The sequence below is a fragment of the Piliocolobus tephrosceles genome, chromosome 4 (assembly GCF_002776525.5).
Source record: "Piliocolobus tephrosceles isolate RC106 chromosome 4, ASM277652v3, whole genome shotgun sequence".
In the NCBI taxonomy this organism is placed as follows: Eukaryota; Metazoa; Chordata; class Mammalia; order Primates; family Cercopithecidae; genus Piliocolobus; species Piliocolobus tephrosceles.
Window position 1 is genome coordinate 30745978 of NC_045437.1, and position 24130 is coordinate 30770107.

The window sequence follows — 24130 nt, forward strand, 5'->3', positions numbered from 1 at the left end:
CACTGCAACCTCCGCCTCCCGGGTTCAAGCAATTCTTGTGCCTCAGCCTCCAGAGTAGCTAGGATTACAGGCACTCACCACCATGCCTGGCTAATTTTTGTACTTTTAGTAGAGATGGGGATTCACCATGTTGACCAGGCTGTTCTCGAACTCCTGACCTAAAGTGATCTGCCCACATCGACCTCCCAAAGGGCTGGGATTACAGGTGTGAGCCACCGTGCCCAGCCCATTTGTCAAAATTTTGACAATACATATGTAACATTTAATATTTATACAAGAAATACTTCCAGATACCTGAAGGGTTCACTTCGTCTCCTCTTTCCCATCTTAAATGATACCTTTTTAGGGAGAACTCCTCAAACACCTCATTGAAAACTGCACCCACAAGTCCCTGCTTTATTTCTTGCCATTGGGCTCTTGGTCTGTTGTAGGTGTTCCTGTACTAGCACCCAAGCTCCTCAAGGACTGGGGGTTTTGTTTGTTCTCTTCACTGCTATAGCCCCAGAGACTAGAGCAGTGTCTGATACATAGGAAGCATTCACTATATATTTGCTGAAATGATGAATGAAACAGATTTGTTTTACAAAGAAGTTTTGCCTTTATTAATAAGAAACCAGTGATGTTTAGTTTTAAATAACTTTTTAAAAAATATCATGTCTTTTAATGTCATGTTAGCCTTTTACTGCAGGGCCCACTTAAGAGAGGCTGATAAAAGCTATAAACCCTCCTCCTTCCTGCTCCCCATGCCCTCTCAAATCTCAAACACACACAGAAAATGGAGTTTGGTATTGGGAGGTTTTGACTTCCCTGAAGTCTGTTCATTACCTTCTTAAAGGTTCCACTAACCTCAGGGTGAGAGCACTTGGTTTAAAGTGTGGCCTGACTGAGAATCATGATTTCTCTCCTATTCTAATGATTCAGAGAATCTATGTGACTTGAATATCAGTCTTTCCTCTTCTCCCATTAGCCAATTAATTGTTAAACACATTCCTTCTACAAAACACTGCTTAGAGAGAGGTAAGTTCAGTATTTGCAGCTGAGAACTTGATACAACAGCCACCAGATGAAAGCTGAACAATCTACTTAAAAATCCAGAGATTTGAAAAAGTATAGATGTTACTAGAGCATAGTCAAAATGTCTAGTAAAGTCCATTTTTTACTTGTCAATTGAAAGTCTAGGGTCACAATCTGGGACAGAGATGGAAAAACAGGATCTATTCCACATAGAATATGCTTCTTGAATTTTATTATTTAAAGAGCAAAACAAAAGGAAGTAATGCACATTCACCAAAGTTTTCCATTAAATAGAAGAAAAATCTAATCCTTTGTAATAAAGACCATTCAGCTAAAAACAGATCATTAAAACAACAGCAATTTGACTTGTATTTTATTTCAATGAGCACATTTCATTCATTGTCCGTAGGAAAACTAGGCTAGGTCTCAACAGACAACAGTCACAGTACTGAGCAAGTAAATACTCCACACTTGCATGCCCTCCTTTATTTCTTGATGTCTTCAGTCTCATCTGGCTCTCTCTCTTGATGCTCTCTTTCCCACCTCATTTCTTTTAACTCTTGTCTGTACTTCCGTTCAATGAACCGCTTCTGATGGGCCATCTGGGGAAAATTATCTGACACAAGGAAATATATTTTATATTTAATAAAGGATAGCCACTAGTGCAAAGAGTGATGCAACTAAACATATACACATACAAATATACATGAATATGAAATGTGCATAATTATATTTTGTAAGGCACAAGATAGAAAATTGTTTTCTTCCCTTATTCTTTCATCACTCAAAAACACATCAGAAGTCTGGATGAGCACCCCGATTGTAAATTTCAATATCTGATGTGAACTTGGGTATAACAGGCACCGAACATACAGAAATGTCAAAACACAGACATGTGGCTTGGGAATGTTACTAAGCAGGTGCTTTAGCATCACTCTCCTAGCAACAGGTGACTTTCAGGGAGAGATGAAAGGATACAGTAACATGGAGTCAGTTTTTGAAAAGCTCAAACTAAAAACTTCAAACAAATGACATTATGACACCATTATTTACCAAGAATTAAAGTTTCAGAAAAGAACAAAGAAAGATCAGGTGGACAAAAAGAGGCCACATTCTAAGTCATTATGTCTGATAATTAATTTTTAAGCTTACAATGACAGGCCCAAAACTGTATCTGCAAAAGTAACTCAAGTAGAAAACTTATTGGGTCAAAGCGGACATATAACTTCATGTTTCAAACACATGAAGAATCCAAGATGTAGGAGAGCATGGCATGCTTGGGGGCAAGTTCATTTATTTCCTTTAAGGATGATACGTAATGAAGTGGATCTACATATACAGCAAGCCCCTCATCAGTGACCTCGCTCTCCATGGTTTCATTTACCCGTGGTGGACCATGGGCTGAAAACAGGTGAATAACGTAAAATAAGATATTCTGAGACAGAGACAGCAGACACAGCATACAATCAAGAGTACATTCACACAACCTTTATTACAGTATGTTGTTACTGTTCAATTTTATTTATTGTTAATCTCTTTCTGTATCTAATTTATAAATTACATTTCATCTTTCAATTAAATTTTGCACGTGTAGGGAAAAAATACAGCATACATAATGTTCAGTTTTATCTGCAGTTTTAGGCATCCACTGGGGTCAAGCATCCCCCAAGGATAAGGACAGATGACTGTATAATATATCCTAAATTCTTTTTTCCCTATTATATTACACTATCCCTAAATTGTATAGTGTACCATCCTCACAGTAGGTTGAAGAAAGGACAGGGTAGTAGGAAAAGCATCTGAAAGGTGGGGAATCAGCAAAGACCTGATATGTCTGAGAGTCAGAGATTGATTGAATTAATTAATTAATGTATTTATTTAGAGATGGAAACTCACTCTGATGCCCTGGCTGGAGTGCAGTGGTGCAATCTCGGCTCACTGCAGCCTCCACCTCCCAGGTTCAAGTGATTCTCTGCCTCAGCCTCCCAAGTAGCTGGGATTACAGGCGTGCGCCACCACACCCAGCTAATTTTTGTATTTTTAGTAGAGACGGGGTTTCACCATGTTGGCCAGGCTGGTCTCAAACTCCTGGCCTCAAGTGATCCTCCTGCCTCAGCGTCCCAAAGTGCTGGGATTACAGGCATGAGCCACCACACCCGGCCCAGAGATTGATTTTAAACAAAAGAGGAACATGACATCTGTATTTTGGAAATAAAACAGTAATAAAATCCTATTCCTGAACTGATCAAATTTATTCCTTATGTAGGTTTCAAATATAACTACTTTTTAAAAAATAAATCCCACTGAGTTAGCTGTAAAGCAAGTCTCTACAAAATGAACTCTATTTCCTCAGTAGTACAGAAGTATGTAATAATCCCCAGTAAATTCTACTGTAAAATCAAATTTGCATTTGAAAAACACAACTCAGATTTAACTATTGATAAAACTTTTAAAATATATCCTTATGGCCTTTTTCCTATGAAGCTATACTACATATATATGCAATGTAAATGTGTGTGTGTGTGTACATACATACGCACACACACACATATACCTAGACACTTGAACATTTAAAAGCATTTCCCTATCTACTCTTTTGGAAAGTACAGTATAGGTATGTATTTAATAAGGGTATGCTTTTTTCACTTATTCTAGTATAAGCATTTTCTCATATCATTAGTCTTTAAAACCACTAATGGATACAACATTTGGATATAGCAAGGGTTGCTAAACTCCTACCCACAGGCCAAATACAGCTAGCCATCTGTTTTTATAAATAAAGTTTTATTGGTAGACAGACACACCCATTAAATAGACACACTCATTAGTTTGCATACTGTCCAGGCCAGTGGGCTACAATGGCAGAGTTGAAGAACTGCGACAGAGACTGTATGGTCTGGGAAGTCTAAAATGCTTACTATCCAGCCCTTTACAGAAAATGTTTCCTAATCCCGGGATATACCACAATTTATTAAATATTTTCCTACTCTTAAACACGTAGTTGGATTTTTTTCCTGCTATTATAAATCAAGTTGTCATGATTCTCATGGCACAAACTTTTTGGAGAGGAGGGGAAGAGACGGGGTCTCACTCAGTTGCCCAGGCTGGAGTGCAATGGCATGATCATAGCTCACTGCAGCCACGAACTCCTGGGCTCAAGTGATCCTCTGGCCTCAGCCTTCCAAGTAGCTGGCACTACAGGTGCATGCCACCAAGCCTGGCTAATGTTTTTTGGGTTATTTTATTTTTTAAAATTTTTTGTAAGGACAGGGACTCACTATATTCCAGGCTGGTCTCTAACTCTTGGCCTCAAGTGATCCTTTCCTTGGCCTACCAAGGGTATGAACTTCTTTAAGGACCTGCTACATACTGCCAAATTGCTTTCCAGTAGTTTAAACAACTCACTCCTATCAGTATGCAGGCCTGTCTCAGAACAGGTGATCTCTCCAGTACTGTTTTATAGTCGAAAACAAACAAAAAATGGAATCTCACTTTTATTTCACTCTGACTGCAAATTTATATGTAAAATGGATGAAGTTCCTAATAGCCAACTTAAAACTCTCTGTGAAGAATCCATGGATGCTGGATCCTGGCAGTACCAGCTTCTGTTCCCACTAACCTCCCTGCCCCCGAACAGGAACCTTTGTCTGCTGATTTCCACTTGGCTCTTAGCCTGCTTGCCTTTCCTGGAATCTCTCCCATGCCTGAGGATTCTGGGCCTCTTCACTTTTAGCTTCCCGCACTGTGCTGTCTGCTACCTCATTTGGCGGGGTACTTGAAGCATAATAGAATTGCACTGTCATGTTGTGCCCACAGGTTCTGCTGTGCAGCACAATAGACCTCAGAAGAAAAATCCCTCGCACTTAAGCCTTCCGTTTACAAAAGACTATGCAATTTCCTACAAGGTCAATCATGTAATTGAAGTTTCTTCAACCCACGCATCCCACTCCTGGGAACCTATTCCACAGAACTAAAAAGCACCAGTATATAACATTTATTGGTAATGACGATTTAAAAAAAAAAGGGTCCACCAATAATAAAAAGGCTGAATAAAATATAGCACACCTCTAGCAGGAAATATTATGCAGCCACTAAGAATGAATTGGAGCTGTTTTCTATAATCTGCAGGACTGCTCATGATACATTATTGAGCAAAAAAAGAAAGGTATAGAGAAGTATGTAATAACAGCCCATTTAATAAAACAATGGCCAAAAACAGAAAAAAACCTTCACTTGTATACTTTTCTGTTACAAGATTTTAGAGAATAGAGAAATGTATGAAAGAAAACACAGACCAAGCGCGGTGGCACACGCCTGTAATCCCAGCACCTTGGGAGGCAGAGGTGGGCGGATTATCTGAGGTTAGGAGATCGAGACCAGCCTGGCCAATATGGTGAAACCCCATCTCTACTAAAAAAACAAAAAAATTAGCTGGGCGTGGTGGGAGGCACCTGTAATCCCAGCTACTGGAGAGGCTGAGGCAGGAGAATCACCTGAACCCGGGAGGCAGAGGTTGCAGTGAGCCGAGATTGTGCCACTGCACTCCAGCCTGGGCAACAAGAGCAAAAGTCCATCTCAAAAAATAAAAAAAGAGAAAGAAAACACAGCAGGTTATTCACACAGGTCACCCACGCTGAGATTAGGACTCTAAGCAAAAAAGGAAAATGCAAATCAAAAAGCACTCAGGAATACTTTTATTTTTAAATATAAGCCCATTTTAGAATGTCTCACATTCTACTATAATCTCTGTGTGAAGAAGAATTATGAAGAAAACAAGATCACATTTTATCAGTACTTACCATTTTTCTCCCTCCTCATTTTCTTTCCATAAAACACTCATTACATGATGAACATAATTATAGAAAAAGAAATAGGCTCACATTTTTCAAGGGCATCCATTGCTGCTCCCATTTCCGCTTGCTGAATACTATTACATAAAATAAAAGTAAGATACACTTTAATTTCAAGATTTTTTTTTTTTTTTCCCAAAAATGCAACGTATGGTTACAAATTTTTCAGGCTGATTTTCACGTTTGGTGCATAAAATCTCCTCTGATTACTTCCACTGTCACACACTGAATTGCACAGATAGGAATATACACAAGAGCATGCAGAAATGTCGTTGATTTGCACAAAGCCTCCTTAAGTTATTCACTCCACACTTTAATACTGCAATAAAATGCCTTCCATTTATATTAGGTCTGAAGTATTTCATACTTAAGTTTGAATACCCTCACTGTAAAGTTTAAAGAGGAAAAGAATAAAAAAAATATATAGACAGGTTTCAGATCATTTCTCAGTTTAAGATATAGACTGGAGGGTTCAAAGAAAGGTGATAATATACATAATTCTTTTCACCTAAAGATGCTAGCATTTCTACACAGCTCAGGTGAGTAGTAGTAAATCAAATGTCTAACAGAGCTGGGCACAGTGGCTCATACCTAAAATCCCAACACTTTAGGAGGCTGAGGCTGGGAGGGGGACCACTTGAGGTCAGGAATTCGAGACCAGTTTGGCCAATATGGCGAAACCATCTCTACTAAAAATACAAACATGAGCGGGCGTGGTGGCATGTGCCTGTAATCCTAGCTTCTCGGGTGTCCGAGGCACAAGCAAAGGTTGCAGCGAATGGAGATCATGCCACTGCACCCCAGACTGGGCAACAAAGTGAGACTCTTCTCTCCAAAAAAAAGTCTAATGGCTGTGTCATGTGCAACATGACACATCTTACACGCACAGCTTGCATCAAAGTGCACTCTGCTGGGTAACTAAAACTAGGCAGGCCTTCTTACCAGGTCATGTGGTTTTCTCAAGGTAGCTAAAGCCCCTTACACAATGGTATTCCCATTGTCCAGGGCTGATTCAGGGCTTGGCTTTGAGACAACTAATGGGGGGACATTAATCCCTGGAATTCACTTTGCTACTACTCTTGAACATTTTCTTCTCTGAGTTGAAAAAGACAGATGATTCCGTTTGGAGATACCAGCTAGGGAATGAGACACACAGGATGTTCATTAAAAGCAATTCCAGGTATTTTCTTCTCATACCTTGGTCCTTTCCCACAGCCTATTCTTTCTCCCTTGAAATAAACAGCCACAGTGTAGGTTCGGGCATGGGATGGGCCCACTGTCTGCAGAGTCCTGAAAGGGAAAAGAAAGAACATTTATTATGGTAAAGTGTTATTTGTCACGGTTACTATGAACTATGAGGAAAACCATGTACTTACTGCCTAGACAGAGGAAAGTAAAATAATAGGAAATGTGAAAATGGCAAAAAGGTAAAAAGCGTAAGTTTTTGATTTGCTAACCTGACAAATATCGAGAGCGTTTGAAATAGAAATTCTTAAAAATTCTGCATTGCATTTTAATATTTATTCCCAAAGTAATAACATCCAAAGGCTAACAGTGAAGTATAAAATATTTTAAAGTTTCTAAGTGTGCATATTCACAAACTTTTATCACGAAAAGAGCTCCAGTCTATTGTTTTTCAGTGCTAATCACAGCCTAAAACAATAAATATTGGGGTAATACACTTCAAGCCACATCTAATTGCTTTCACATCCTTTATGGATTCTTTCTAATGTCTGGTATCTTATCTAAAAGATCAGAAAATGTATTTAATTTCTGAAACATCTGAGATCACTTCAAAGGTATGCTTTAATGCCAAGTACACAACACAATCGCCAAAAAAACAAAGCTCCAGGTACTCTGGATTTTAATGACATGGTGCAGATTTCAAATGCAGTAAAACTGATAACTTCATGGAAAAGGGAAATTAAAAGTAGCCAACAAAGATAATGGAATGAACATAGTAATCTTAAAAAAAAAAAAAAACACATGTAAAACAACCCCATGATCTTGATAAAAAGAGCAAACTCATCTTGTACTTTCATTTGGGGGATTTATGAGAAGGGAGCATAGCAATTTCCTTTGTGTTCATATGCTCCATGGGATGAATGTGCACGAGTCGCTTCTTGAAGGTAGTACTTATTACAGTGATCATGCCTGTGCTATGGAAAGTTTAGCATCCTCATTTTATTTATTGAACCTTAATTATCACTCGGATGAGGAAATGCTATGAGCCTTTCATAGAATACAGTTTGGATATTCATTATGCTTATTAGGCACATAATAAAGTGCTATTTCTAAACATTTGGGGCTTTTTTCCCCCCAATAAATAAAGGAAACATTGTTTAGCAGTGACAGCTTCTTGGCGTAATTTATAGTAGCTTTGCTGTGGGGTGACTCAACCTCTTCTCCTGGCCTTCGTTTTTCTTTAGCAAAAAGGCCTATAAAGTGTTGTGACTGTTAAATAAAAACATATGAAAGGATTGAAAATTCCCAACTGCCAGTCTAATGTTTTTCCTTGTATATTCTGAAATTTGAGAAAGTCCAAAGGGGAGCTTTTACTCCATACAGAACACACACACAGATATGTGTGCTTGCAACTGTGTATGCAGCCACCTGGGGTGAAACAGTTTTGAAATAATCTTTAAACATCCTTAAAATCACATACCCAGACAATACCTTGAGATGCAACCCACCTATTTCAATAATCCTTTCATTTTGTAATTCCACTTTGACAGCATCTTCTTAACCTATGTGTGTCTCAAGATACTCTACTTCAGAGCTGAACCTCCTGTTTTCATCAAAACGGGTATTAAGTGGTGTAGTGACCCACTACTTACTTACATTCCTTTTTAATGACTTTTGGCTACCACTCAAAGGATAAAGATATTCAAAGTACGTGATGGCTTTTGATACACATTCTGAGAAGAAAAGTTCCAAGTTGAAGCTAATAGGGGTTCAGGGAAAGTGCAGAGAGGCACCCAAATATTGATACAAATAATCATACATGATCTTCTCATCTGGAGGCACAGCCCAGCAGAAGTTACAAGCAAGAAGACAAATATACAAATGTATATAAAAATCACTGAATCCAAATTTTCTTTTCGATCTCATAATCTTAGTTTGTCTCCCTCCCAGGCAGTAGTTACAGAGATTTTTAGGAATGGGAGAGAGCACAGAGATAATGGAGTGGGACCCACTTATTACAGCTAAGACTGAGAGCCCCAGCGAGTTTCCCTGTGGGGCCCAAAGTCACACTGACAGTCAAGAAGTCTCAATCCTGGGCTCCTGTCATGATCACCCCTCAATGACTGGTTCTTCAAGGCACATGGAAAGTCAATTCTAGGCATGCTGGATCCAACCAATGGCCTGCAGGCAGCAAGTACTTACTTGTACAGAGGAATGTCTGGCTCTTTTCCTTCTGTCCTAAGTGTCAAGCAACACTGCTGAAGCTGGGATTTGGGGTCATTCCAATCCTGATTCAAAATGAACTCCTGTGGAAGTCCCCAAAAACTCTTTAGTAACGGGTTCTGGAATCACTAAACATAAAGCAGACCACTAATTCAAACTTTATATGAGCTTACTTTCAATCGTGGAAAGAAGCAGACATTCATGAAAGTATGAACATATTCCAAATCCTTATCAATGTACAGCGCTGCAATAAATGCTGGGGAAAAAAGGATACTTTAAAATAAACCACAATCATTGCCATTTATCAGAAAGAGTAAGAGACCTAGACTTTTAAGCAAAATTTTAGTAACAGTTTCAACTTCCAGGCCCTCTTTGTTTTTTAGCGTTACCATTTCATCTTTCCCCACTTTTTATCATTAATATCAGAAGCAGCAAGAGATGTGTAAGATGCAAATCATAGACTACAAGACCAAACTGCATTTAGCTAAGGGCTAAATGAATAGTTAGTCTAAAAGGTACACAGAATGCCACTGTATATCAGGGAAAACATGCTATCTGAGCACCCAACCCTGTTCACATCAAATAAGTCAAAATACTACTTGAAGATTAGATATGATGCCAGAATATGCACATTCTTGGGTCTGGTCACTGGCAACACCAATCCTGAGATCCCCTGTTTTATAAGGATTCTGTTAAATTTCATGAGCAGAAATGGGGTAATTTATAGATTCAATCTGCCCAAAAAGAGAAAAACTTAACACTGATCTTAATGACAACAATATGTCAAATTTTGCATGAATAAATGGTGACCCCCTAGGATGACTTCATTTAAAGGTACCTCAACAAAGCAAACAAATGGTGCATTTTCAAAAGGAATAAAAATAGCTTTCATTGAGCTAAAAAAGAAAAAAAAGTGAGAATGATCTCTCAATTTTTATGTGATTTTCATCTTTAAATTACTTTTCTTTCATTGAAAAAGAAGTTCTTTTAAGTTCCTTAGTCAGAATGGCTTTGCACTTTGTAAATAAGCTGGTTTTGCATGGTAGACTTTGATACTTGAATATAATTCCAATTGTCAAAAATACTATAACATTAAAAAAGAAAGAAAGTTCTACGGCTCAGTGAATGGCCCACTTATTTTGAAGTAATACAAACAATACAACTATGTGTATAATCCTTTCATTAACTATAATAGGATTATTTACAATGCTACCAGACCATATCAGAAACTGCAAAAGATGACATTTGTCCGCAGAGCTTTGCACTCATTCAAAACAATGGATAATAGTTTTAGTATTTAGTGAATAAATTACCCTTCTTTCTTCTGTGCCCCTATATGAAGGCTACTGGGTGGCAAAAAGGCTCTGATTCACAACAACTGATCTTCATATCCTATTACTGTTTCACACAAAGGGATGTGGTAGCTGAGTGTTAGGATGGAGGGGTATGTGTTGGGGGTACCACTGAGCATAGATTGAACATAAAATTCATTATTCACATGTCTTAGTTTCAAATTATTTTCCTTCAGAAAAGCTTTGGTAAAAAGCATAAATAAAAATTAAAATAGCAAAAAAGGTTTCTTTAGCCAGAACATAATAATTATGAGGAGGAGGACAAATTCGGTTACTTGGACTTAAACTCTGAACCTGAAGGTTGAGAGAAAAGTGTGTGACACTCACATTCCAAAAGGTCCGCCAAGGTCTTGGTGCGAAGGGCCACGGGCCTCTTGGTCTTGTCGTTGGTTATGGCGTACTCCTGCATGCCCAGCTCCTCCGCTACCTTAGCCTGAGTTCTATTATTCACCAAAGAGCTTCGCAACAACTGCCCAAAAGGAATAGGGGTATATTAAGAACACATTTCATTTCTGACCTCTCTTATTCCTGGGTTGGACCCAACCAGCCTGAGAGGATCTCACTGACGGGGACACCAAAATAAGTGAGGTCTAGGTCCTCAACCATCACCCAGATGACAGTGATATGCTCCATGCCCGTCTACCTTCTCCTTAGTAACGTGTTCCACTCTGCTATCCTGGATTTTTACCTTACTAACATAAATGGCTCATTTACTTCTTTAGGAGCAGTGGGGCAGGGTTGTGCGGGGGGGCAGGGATGTATAGTATGACTTAAGGTCATAGCTTCTAATAAGTTTAATGCTACTAAATGAGGAAGCATTAAGAGTTCTAAAAATCAATTTTATTAAAATATAACTTACATTCAATAAAATGCACCCATTTTCAGTGTACAGTTAGATGAGTTTTGAAAAACATGTACATTTTTATCACTCCAAACAAATTCCCAGCATCTCCATGCAGTGAATCCTTCCCAACCCCTGATCAGGCAAACTCGGCCTGCTTTCTGTCACTGTAGTTTTAAAGGATTCTTTTTTTAAAGTCTAAAATAAGCTTCAAGTTTCATAGCACTGATGCTAATTTTGATATTATAGGATGTAAGTGAGGTTTAAGTAAATATTATGAAAAGATTTAAATTATTTACATTTTTACTTTTATTATTAATTTTAAAGATTTATGGTATCTAGTTTGAGTCTGTTTTTCATACTGATATCCTTTTTTTTTTTTTTTGAGACAGGCTCTTGCTCTGTTGCCTAGGCTGGAGTGCAGTGGCGCTCCATCTTGGCCCACGGCAACCTCCATCTTCTGGACTCAAGCTATCCTCCCACCTCAGCCTCCTGAGTAGCTGTGACTATAGGTGCCTGCCATCATGCCCAGCTAATTTTTGTATTTTTTTGTAGAGACAGGGTTTCATCATGTTGCCTAGGCTGGTCTCCAACTCCAGAGCTCAAGGATCCACCCACCTTGACCTTCTAAATTGTTGAAATTTACAGGCGTGAGCCACTGCACCCGGCCCATACTGGTATCCTTTGTCTCTAATCAAATTAAAATATAATTTTCATATTTCAACTTTAGGAATTCAAAACAAAAATTTCTACTAGGAATTTCATCAGACAGCTAAGAGTCCTCCAAGAATTATCCAACTAGTAACACTATACGCTGCATGAAAATTATGCAACGAATCCATTATAGAAGTGTCCACAAAACAAGTATGGTTTAGGCATTTAACACTCATTAACCACTCATGAGGGAAGAGGAGGGGAGGACAGCTGGGAGCAAGTAAGTACATACGAAGATGGGAACTCACCAAACAAAAATGGAACCTAATCATCCCTGATCTCTAAGATTTGGGAGAATAATGCATCTACAACTACAACTTTTCTTAGAATACATATAACAAATTCTTGGTCTATTAAAAAACTTCCTGCTAAGAAACATTCCTGAAAACAGGAACGAGGAGCAGGAAGCAGCTGTGAGTTGTGCTGGTATTCCACTCCCTGCTGTTCCATGTCGCACTTTCTCTATTAGATGCAAGTTTTATGCTCTGTGGCTCCATGGTGTCAACAGAGCTTATGAAAATCAAGATTTATTCTCAGTGTCTGATAGCGAATCCTTGACAATAGATAAATAAGAAACAATATGTTCTTAATTTGTCTGACAATGATTCATGAAGCAGAAATATAACTTGATCTTCATAAGCCATGCTTGCTGTTGAATTTCAGCTATTATTCTTTGCCTGTCTCTGCTTTCTTTCCTCCTCCTATCTCCCCCTTAGCCCCATCTTTTCTTCAATATAGAGTTTCACTGAAATTAACATCCACAGAGGAGCTGAAAATGAAAAGGCTAGCATATAACATTAATAGAAGACCCAACCAGTAAGGAGCCCACTAGCCTAATATCTTGTAATTATGGAATAATTGAGCTGAAAGTGATATATCTTTTTTGGTTTGGATTTCAAATGGGGACGGGGAGCTTTCCTAAAGTAGAGGCTGTGGGGGAATAGGATGGCTACTATGGGAGCAAGGCTATGCTGAATAAGTTGGGTCCTCTCCGAATACATGCTGTCGGTATGGGAGGAAAACTCTTTAAGCCACGTACATGGAATGTTCATGTCTCAGATACAACAAGCCCGACGCACACGTGAGCACACACAAATTATGACACATCACTGGCTGCCAGGCCCCAGCTGCCACCTTCCAGTGTCAGGGCCCCTTACTCAGTGCTGTACTGATGGGGAAGGAGGAAAGCAGTGAGGATGGAATCAGAAATGCTTCCAGTTTTATTTCAGACAAGCCCTGACAGGTCTTAAAGCAGAAGGGTGGCCACTAATAAGTGAGATCTGTAAGTTTTTGCCAAAAACCCAGAGGCTGAACCAAAAGTCAGTGGGGGAGAAGGAAGCTATACATCATCCATATTCTCATCGTCAGTTTAAATTTAGAAAATGAGTTGAAAAGAGAGAAGACCTTGCTCTTTACCTAGACAAGAAAGTCTGAATGGCAGTTCTCTAAATGACAACTTTCATCCTTGTCCTTTGCTGAACTCTACTTCATAATGAATCATGTTATTTGCCAAAGAACACGACCCAGGGGGATCAGCAAGAAAGAAAACCTGAGGTTACAGCAGTTCAGTGCACCAGTGGTGCAGGCCAATTACATGCCAGGCCCTGTGCTGACAGCTGAAGATCCTGAGAGGAGCAACGTGCTGCTGCTGCCCTCAGGAACTGACACCCTCCTCAGAAGTCACATGCCGACCGGCTGTTGCAATGCACTGTGGTGGCCGCAGTGCCAGCACAGAGACTGCAGGTATACACAGGTGCTCCTCTAGACCTCAGCCTTCCAGGGAGGCCTCCTGGAGGAGGGCTGACATTTGAGTAAAAGCATTTCAGAACCTCATTTCCCTGGCTGTAACACCAGAATCATAAGGTGCTTCTGAGAAGCTGGTGCCCAGGCTTCTTTCAAGAACCAACGAATCAACATTTCTGGAGATCTAACTTTTGAAAAGATTCATGTAGGTGGATTCCAATTAACACAGAACTGAAAAAGACTGAGTCAGCCAGTTGAGAGAAGGGTGGGAAAGGGTTTCCAAGGAAGAGAGAACACCTATGGCAAATGCAAGGGGTCATTACACAGCAAGGTGACTGCTGGGTGGACCTGCAGGGGAAATCAGAGCCAGGTGAGGAGAGCTGATGCAGTGAGGCTGGCAGGTGATGTAAAGAAGCCTGAGCTTTCCTGTAGGGGAAGAGGAATCCCAAAAGGTATCAAATGGGGGCAGTTGTGAGGTAACTTTTTTTTATTTTACAAAGATTATTTTGGCAGAAGGATTTAAATGGGGGCAAGACATGAAGTTGAAAAGCCTGTAGATGGTGACATTATAAATTACTATTTTACAAAGAGGAAATATCTATATATTTTAGTGGAAATCTAGAAAATAAACCTTAAGCACCCAATTGAGCAGAAAACAGTTATCAGACTATTTTGCAAACAATGCCTTGCATTAGAGATAGCAAAAAGCAAAAGATTTCGCACCAAGTTACCTGGGTTCAAACTGTGGCTCTAGGACTTCCTAGCTAAGTGACCCTGTCTAAGTTATTAAATCTCTCTGAGCCTCAGTTTCCTCATCTATAAAATGGAGAATGTAGTGCCTAGCTCTCAGGGTTGTTTTGAGAATTAGAGTGAATGACATATAATCTAACTACAATGACTGGCACATGATAAACACAACAGAAATGTTAGCTGTTGCTGTGTTACCACAACAGCATCATCACAATTAGACAAAATACGTTTGCTCTTCAGTTATGGGGAAAAGTTTCTAGAAAATTCCAAGAATTCCTCTGAATTTGTTTTCAATGTAAAATGTTTTCAATACCTGTCCTGTCCACTCACTGTCCTCAAAATTCCCCATTTTACCAGGTGCTAACCTGTCCTTAACAACTTTTAAAAAAATACTTCCAAAAAGACAAAGTTTAATTTGAAATCCCCAGAAACGACTAAGAATGCTATAATTAAAGCTCTCTGTAAACCTGAGAAAAGGACTGCTGATTTCCTGGTGCAATGTCACAGACCAATGTAAATATCCCAGATCTCAAACTCTGGTATTGAGAATCCAGGATGTTTTCTATTATCCCAGCATAGCAGTCTTTCATCATTACTTTAAACTTTCATAAGAAAGAGATTTATTCGTTTAAATAAAACATACATATTGACAATCTTCCTTCAAGTTCCCTATTTCACTCTTGAATCTAAAGAGAAAAACCACAGTTGGCGGATGAGCTGCCAAAGAGGGCCACCTAGTGTAAAATAAGCAGACTGTGATTTATTATTTTGAGGGCTTTAATATAAGAACACAGGGTGAAAGCAGAATATACTATTGAAAGTGACAGTGATATGCCACACAGGTCTATTATACCGAGAGTGGTCACCAGATGGTCTCCACTTCCCGTGATAACTAAAGAAAAGGTACATAAATGCTAGCAGGCAAATACAGGTCAGATACAAAGAGCCAAATTATGTCAGTGACAGAAATCCTCAAACAGGAGGCTGTGGAATCTATCTTCTCAACGAGATCTTTTAGATAAAATACCTGTTTGTCTGAATGATTTATGCTCAGTGCTGTGTGGAAGCAGCAGGGCAGGATTAGATCACTGGTTCTTGAGCTTTGTATATGTAATCCTTGCTCTCTTTCCCATTATCCCAAATCATTAAAAACAAACAAAACTTGTAGGTTCATCACCACTATAGTGCATGCCACCATTGGGTACAGTGCCTTGCACACAGTAGGCATGGAGATTAGCAACTGTTTTTAGCACACAGTAAAGGCTAAGAAAAGAAGAATGATACAGAGGAGAAAACTCCTATGGCTAAAGATTTCCAAGTGTTACATGACAGGCATCCTGGCCTGTGTAAATACTTTCTTTGAGGCGTTTTCACAATTTATACTTTGACCCTACTGCATACACCATCCTAAAAACTAAAAACTTCAGCATATGAAACAGAACTTCTTCCCTCTATAGTCCAATGCAGACTCAATTATCCTAGAACAATTGGATAAGCCTAACACTCCTTCCCGAGTAGGCCTTTTTGAATAGCCAACTTACAGAACAGAATGTTTTTCCCCATCAGCATTCAAACCTTGAAAACCATATTACATTTGCTCAATTGTCCTTATTCCCTTTAAGTGTGCAAGGGAATGGCTCAAAGCTAATTAATGCCTCCCAATGTGAATTACTGTAGCTGTGTGCTCTTTAATCACAATAATGAATCATTTGCCATCCCCCCACCAATCCAACTGCAATAAGTAATGCTCTCCAAATTTTAAATTAATTTTAATCCTTAGACACTCATAGGTCAGTCCTCTGCTTCTTCCCTTATACATAAAGCAACAGTCCACTTCCCTCCAGTGCCACTGCCTCTTCCCTCTTGACTTAGCTGACTGCACAACTGTCACTCTTTTATTTATTTAGCAAAAATGTACTGAGGGCCTATCATATGCCAGGATGAACAAAAACATGCTCTCAAAGAACTTCTAGTCTGCTGGGATATGCAAAGTGAAGTTAAAGGCCAGGAAGGAAAACAACACAGAATTTTGATGGGGAGGGGGTGGAGGATGGGGAAGGATGGTCAGGGAAAGTTTCCCCCACATCCAGAAGTCACACCAGAAAGGACATCTAAAGGAACAGTAGAAGATACAGGCACATGAGAGTAAGGGCTAGAACAGAACAGCTTCCAGGGGGAGGAAGAGCATACACGAAGGCCTGCTGGCAGGAGAAGGCCTGGAGAAATGCAAACAGCAGCCCAGTACAGAGGTGCAGAGCGAGAAGAAGAGCCTGTGGTACGAGGCTGGGCAGGCGGGCAAAGCCAGACCACCCAGGGCTTTGCCTGTTCTTTAGAAACTATCTGAAGAGTGACCGGGCGCAGTGGCTCAAGCCTGTAATCCCAGCACTTTGGGAGGCCGAAACAGGGGGATCACGAGGTCAGGAGATCAAGACCATCCTGGCTACTCCGGTGAAACCCCGTCTCTACTAAAAAATACAAAAAACTAGCTGGGTGAGGTGGCGGGCGCCTGTAGTCCCAGCTACTCGGGAAGCTGAGGCAGGAGAAAGGCGTAAACCTGGGAGGCGGAGCTGGCAGTGAGCTGAGGTCGCGCCACTGCACTCCAGCCTGGGTGACAAAGCAAGACTCCATCTCAAAAAAAAAAAAAACTAAAAAGCAACTGTAGAGAGTTAAGCTGGGATAGGATGATCATTCAGTCAAAGCATTCTTGCTGAGCACTGATATGCCAGGTACTTCCCAGGGACCCAGGAATCAGGAATGGAGAAAACAAACAAAAATCCTGGCCTTCACGGAGTTTACACTCCCGTGTAAACTTCACGGAGTTTACTTCTCCCGTGATGGGAGAAGACAGACAGTAAACAAGTACATTACATACTATATGCTAAGGAGGAAAAAGATGAGAGGTTCCAGGCTGAGGAGATGTGCTAGGGACAAGGGGAAGCAGTTGTCTATTTATTCAGGGTAGGTTAAGGAAGGCTTTATTGATAAGAAGACATCTGAACAGAGACCTGAAGGAGGTGAGCAATTTGGCTGTATAGACTACCAGGAGAACAATACTGCAGCCAGATAAAATACATGTGCAAAGGCCCTGGGGCAAGGGCTTGCTTAGTGTCCTGCAGGAGCTGGCATAGAGGCCAATGTTAACAGTCTACAAAACAGTCAGAAACAGGGAGCCAGTTCATATAAGGTGACTGTAACAACATTGTCTTTTACCCTTGAGATGGGAAGGTTTGGGAGGTTTTGTGCAGAAGAGGAATGTAATCTGGCTTCTCTTTACAAATGATCCCTCTAGATGTGCTGAAAATTGACTAGGGCCCGGGGGATGAACCAGTTGGGAGGCTGTGGCTAATAATCTGAACTACAGTGGCTCAGACCAGGTGATAACAGTAAAAGTGGTCAGAATCTACACAGAACTTAAAACAAATTTACAAGAAAAAGGAAAGAGAAAAGGCCAAAGACACAAATTAGGAAGTAGTGTAAAGATGTATTCAAAGCCACGAGACAGACAGAATGAGATCAGCAGAAGTTGACAGAGAGGAGGTCTGACGACTGAGAACTGGGCCACTCCAGTGTTAATAGGTGGGGAGAGGAGGAGAAACAACCAAAGGGGACTGAAGATGAATGGCTGGTGTCGTCACAGTGTAGTCACTGTAGATGAAAGGCCAGTGTAGATTTGTTGTGAAGAGACTCCTTTGACTGCAGCATGTAAAATGGATTGAGCAGGGGCATGAGTTGACATAGGAAGACCAGGGTAGGAAGCTGCAAAACTGACTTCACAAAGGCCTGAGATCTGGGCCTCTTGAAGGATTTCTACCTGAGAGGCTGTCCATCTCTCAGATAGAATTCAAAAATGCCCGTAAGAAGAGCAAAGGCAGGCTTTTCAAATATTAGGATACATCCAGGAGAAACCTGGGGACTCCGGGAGCACCCGCCACTCACGGGAAGATGCTGCACTGCCTTATGTTTTGCACGAACACAACTTTCAGATTCCTATCCTTTGCAATTTAATAAACGTCACTTCTTTCAACTGGGTCTCTATCAATCACACTGCGTGTGTGTGTGTGTGTCACACACAGAGAGAGACAGACAGAGGAGAGTCTTGCTCTGTTGCCCAGCCGGAGTGCAGTGGTGCAACCACAGCTCCTGGGCTCAAGTGATCCTCCCATTTCAGCCTCCTGAGTAAATGGGGCTACAAATGCATGCCACTCTACCAAGCTAGTTTTTTTATTTTATTGTAGAGATAGAGTCTCATTATGTTGTACAGGCTGGTCTTGAACTCCTGGGCTCAAGCAATCCTCCCAGGTTGGCCTCCCAAAGTGCTGGGATTACAGGCATAAGCCACCATACCTGGCCCTTGTGATGTTTTGATAGTTATGCAGAAATTAAATTGCAGTGGTCCAGGTGAGTAAGGATGGTAGGGAGGATGTGGGTGACAGAAAAAAGGTCATAAGAAAGAGGATAAATTAAAGAAATACTTGAGGAGTAAAACTGTCAGGGCTTGTGAATGGACTGGGATATAGAAAAGGGAGATAGAGAGAGGCATCCAAGGTGCCTCCTAGGTTTCTGACATGCAACACTGAATGGGTGGTGCCACCGTTCAATTAGGGAATACTGGACGACGACCCAGGCAGGAGACTATAAATTCGGTCTTACATGTGTTGAGACATTGAGAGGGCAGCTAGGGCTGGAACTCAGAAGGCAGACAGAATTGAAGAGATCAGTTTAGAAGTCATGTGCCAGTAAGATGAAACTGATGACATACATTGAAAAGACTGGTAGCAGAGATTAAAAAGAGAACATGGCCTAAGAGTGAGTGTTTTAGATATGGACTGTTTATTAGCCATGAGACTAAGATGTGTCTGCAAAGCAAGCTGAGAAAGAGTAGCTAAAGAGGTAAGAGGAAACCCAGGAAAGTGCATCATGACAGAAGCCAACAAAGCTTGTATTTCAAGGAGGAGGGAGCAGCCATGTTAATGCTGATGTCTTTTACCCTTGGTATCTGTTAGAATCTGCGTTTAGCTTATTCTTTGTCTTGCCCGCAGATCTGCTGGTCCTGCTGATTTCTACCAAAGCATTCTGTGAATATAATTCAAAAAGCCTCCACATAATTTTATCATTTGTCCACACCATTCTAATAAGCTAGTCAAAAACTTTCTAATATTAAGACAGCAGGGCTGTTAAATTCATTTTGGATAAAACTACACTTCTGGCATTGCCGTGATTTTGGAAAGAACACAGAACTAGAGTCTCTCATCTAGTCCTAGTTTTACCTTTCTCTAGATCATGGGCAGGACTCATGCCTTTCTGAGTTTTGGTTTCCTTATTGTTCAATGCTGGGGGTAGGGGAGTGGGGTGGGAGGGGAAATGTATGCAGTGAGCAGGTGGGAAACAATAAACTTCCCATCTCTGTAAGATCCTAGAGTTCACAGTTAATTTTGTAGGAATACCAGAGGAAATGTGTGTATTTAAAGCAAATATTTTCAAAAGTGGCCTTTATAGGGCCCTAAGACAAATTACTACTTCAAACTATTTAGTTGGTTTGGCCATTTCTCAGGCCAACCAGATACTCTGACACGTATGAAGTGTCAGAGGATACTGAACATGCAATTTATTGTTTTTCTAATGAACAGTGAGATACTAGACAACAGTTCATTTCTAAAAAATGTTCACATTTTCTTATGAATATTGTCATGAAAAACTCTTTCTTGTCCACCTAAAAACAGTTAACTTTAAATGGTAATCAAACTGTTAATATAAAAAAGAGTACTGCTGATTCCTCAGCACTTATGATGGAACTCAAGAGATACTTATTGAGAGAATGAATGCTAGGCTTAGAAATTCCAGGCTTAGAAATTCCAGGCTTAGAAATGCTAGGCTTAGAAATTCCACTTGACATCTAAACAGCCAAGTCACCATATTCTCTCTAGTTCCAATATTTATGTCTCGCATAAACTATTTCCAGGGCTCACAGTTACAAAGATAAAATCCAATTCTATTCAAAGCAGAACACACGTAAAAACCGTAGAGATGCAAAGTTTGAAAGACTTGTTATCTGCTTCAACATAATAAAGACAGACTGCAACTAAGTATCTTGTAGTGTACCAATATTTTTCTTTGCCCAATAAAGTATTTGCTTTCTCAATGTCCAGTCCTCAAGAGACTTCTCAAAGGTTACTCCTTGTGCCTTAAGAGATTATCATGACCTCCTTCTGGACGTTTTGTTCGCCATTTCAGGATATTATTGACTGGTTTTACAAAGTAAAAAAGAGTACGCAGCAAATAAAAAAGCTCACGAAAGTTTTATAAAATGAAACCAAAATTAAGAGGCACGGGGGCCATTTCACTTTGTTTACAAATCAAACTTGTCTCTGTAACTCCCTTTCAACTCTGCCATGGTCTAACCAAACTAAGTCCCTACTGCGTCTCAGTCTTCTCATTTTTTTATGCCATGCCTTTTTGTTCTGCAGTCCCAGTGTGTGTACTGCCCTTGCATAGACATTTCTTCCCACCAAATCCCAATAGCCAAATCCCAACCGTCTTTAAAGCCTCAAACATCATTATACCCATGAAGCCTTCTTTGAACTCCACAGAGAGAAGAAACCTCGTATTTTCCTAAACTGCTCAAGTGCAGCAATTTACCTAGGCTTCTTTATAATATTTAACATGTTCTACCTTGCATTTAGTTATAGTAACTTTTATGCTTTCTATGGTTCCAGGTTTATACATGTGTATCTACATGTATAAACACATGACATATATATAGAGTATAGTCTTTATTTTGTGGTTATTTATTTAAACTTTAATCTCTAATAATTTTTAAGCTCCTGGTAAACAGACTTGGTGTCAATTTATCTTTGCTCCTTCCATGAGGCCTAGCTCAATATTTTGCAGAGCAGGCAGTCAGTAAATAAAGGAGTATAAAATGAGCTCTCATTGCATATGTCCTTTGTATACAATTTGCACAATGAAATGAACAAAGCCATATGATAAGCTAAAGTCACTAAGAGTAAGAAATCAATCACATAGATATATACTTGACCCCTTTAATCTTCACTCTCTTTTACAGCAATCTTATTGGAGGAAGTGATTTAACAAACTCACAGTTAAGTGTCCTTCATGATGATCTGGGAAATGAATGAATAAGTACTCTGTGGCTACCAGTTGCATTATGGAGTCACCTAGGAATTCCATTCTCTGATTGTGGCCTCTGGAAAAAGAAATATCAAAGTAAAGAAATCAATAACCATTTATGGTTTTCAAAAAAACACACCCAGAATTTTTAAAAAGGCATGACTTAAAAAGACAATGTGTTCATTTTGTTTTAAAGCACAAAACCAAATACAATTCCCTAAGGCCCCTCGATTGAGAAGAGATCTGAGTTAATATAGGTTGAGTTTTAAAGAATAAAGTGAATATTATCTAAGCATTAAACGATTGCCAAAATCAAGACTGGTAAACACTGCCTGGTCAGAAGCTGAAGAGCATAAATTGAAAAATCAAGCATAATACAAACAACAATCTTGAAAGAAAGCAAACAGGTCCAAGAATTTTCTTTGCTAAACTTATTGAAATATATACTCTGGCCGGGTGCAGTGGCTCATGGCTCTAATCCCAGTGCTTTGTGAGGCTGAGGCAGGTGGGTCACTTGAGCCCAGAAGTTTGAGATCAGCCTGGCAACATGAAGAAACCCCATCTCTACAAAAAAAAAAACAAAAAACAAAAAACAAAAAACATACATACATATATATATATATATAAATTAACCATATATATATATCAATTAGCCATATATATATATCAATTAGCCATATATGTGTGTGTGTGTAGTGTGTGTGTTTGTGTGTGTGTATATATATGAATTAGCCAGGCATGGTAGCACACAGCTACAGTCATAGGGGACACAGCTATAGTCCCCAGCTACTCAGGTGGCTGAGGCAGGAAGAGTGCTTGAGCCCAGGAGGTCAAGGGCTGCAGTGAGCCATAATCATGCCACTGCATTTCAGCCTTGGCAACAGAAAGAGATCTGTCAGAAAAAAAAAAAGGAAAAGAAAAAGAAATAACATACTCCATTATTCAAAGCTGGAATCCAAATTTAAAAACAAAAAAACTATGGTAATCTTTCATCTTTACAGTTTAAAGAGAGTTGGGAATATTTGGTTTGGAAGAGGGGAGTAAAAAAATTGAAGAAAAAACAACCCCAAAGAAGTAAAATTTTGCTTATTTTCTTAATTGTTTCACTAGCTCGCCTTCAAATCATTCATCTAGAGCAGGGGTCAGAGAGCCAAATCCAGCCCACGGACTGTTTCTAAGGATAAAGTTTTACTGGAACACAGCCGTGTTCACTCATTTCCATTTCATCAGTGGCTGCTTTGATGCTACTACGGCAGAGTCGAATCACTGCACACAGGCCACATGGCCCACAAAACCTAAAATACATAGTATCTGTCCCTGCTGGGAAAAAGTTTATACTTCCTTCACACTTTTCTTGAAACTTCACAGGGAAACCAAGATGCATGACAATGGAACCAACAACATTGGATTGGAGCATAACCCCGGGTCCACAATGGGGTCTGTCTGCTCACCCATCTCGCAATGTGACTTCCCTGGAAATATATTTGAAATCCCAATTCCTTCGAAGGGCGTGCTCCAAAGGTCTGGGACTGCCTCGTCTAAATGGTCACATTGGGACAACATGAGAACTTTTCACTCACAGGGTCAGATGGTTAAATCCCACAGTTCTCAATGTGAATGCCCTTGCCAGAAGTCGAACATGAGTAAAAATTACTCCAATTGCTTCTTCAAACTCAGTAAGTTTTTGTAGAACCGGAGAAGTTTCAATAAGTTGTCGATCAGTATTTGGCTCTTGTAGCTACAGGAAAATAGAAATAAATAAAAATCATTTTTTTCATTTTTGGTTATAAGTGTAATGATCAATTCTAGGATGGTGTTTTGTAAAATTCCTTCTTCCATAAGCAAAAATTTCTGAAATGCCAATAAAGCACGGAAGTTCCTTTCTCATCTTTTTGAATGGCAAACAAATCTAATATTTAAAGAAGGTTCAAATAATATTTTCCAATCTTCTATCAAATTTCAAGGGCAAGTACTGTACACAGATAGTTCAGAATCCCAAGTATTACACTAACTCTCCAAGGAGGCGCAAGCTGAAGAACAGCTGGTAGAGAATATATATATCTAGTAAAACAATGGTTCTCAAACTCTAGCATGCATGTTAAATGCAGTCAGCTGGGCCCTGTCCCCAAGGTTACTGATTTCCTATGTCTGGAATCAAGACTGGGAATCCACCTCCCTGACATGTTCCCAGGTGATGCAGATGCTGCTGGTCTGGGTCTGTCCTTCAAAAACTACTGCATTAAAGTAATTTGACTACTGTGTTTTCTAGGGACCAACCTATTTTGGCAATGAGAATCATTAAAACAGAATTCAGTGTACATTGGAGATTA

At 39.8% G+C, this 24130-nt stretch overlaps 1 protein-coding gene across 7 annotated transcripts in view; it reads right to left on the reverse strand.

Moving 5' to 3' along the window:
* Positions 1-1224: 1224 nt before the first annotated feature.
* DROSHA (drosha ribonuclease III) overlaps positions 1225-24130 on the reverse strand; it is a 138270-nt gene continuing 115364 nt past the window's right edge. For 4 of the 7 annotated variants that reach the window (XM_026455976.1, XM_026455974.1, XM_026455975.1 and 1 more), the window contains 8 exons: positions 23381-23538; positions 21771-21876; positions 10952-11093; positions 9446-9528; positions 9252-9355; positions 7062-7154; positions 5895-5941; positions 1230-1630 (listed from right to left, as the gene is read on the reverse strand). In XM_026455976.1, the coding sequence (XP_026311761.1) occupies positions 1500-1630; positions 5895-5941; positions 7062-7154; positions 9252-9355; positions 9446-9528; positions 10952-11093; positions 21771-21876; positions 23381-23538 (864 nt within the window). In that variant the 3' untranslated portion in view covers positions 1230-1499. Of the gene's footprint in view, positions 1631-5813; positions 5942-7061; positions 7155-9251; positions 9356-9445; positions 9529-10951; positions 11094-21770; positions 21877-23380; positions 23539-24130 lie in introns of all 7 variants that reach the window. The other 3 variants (XM_026455971.2, XM_026455973.1, XR_003309741.1) reach the window with 3 other exon arrangements.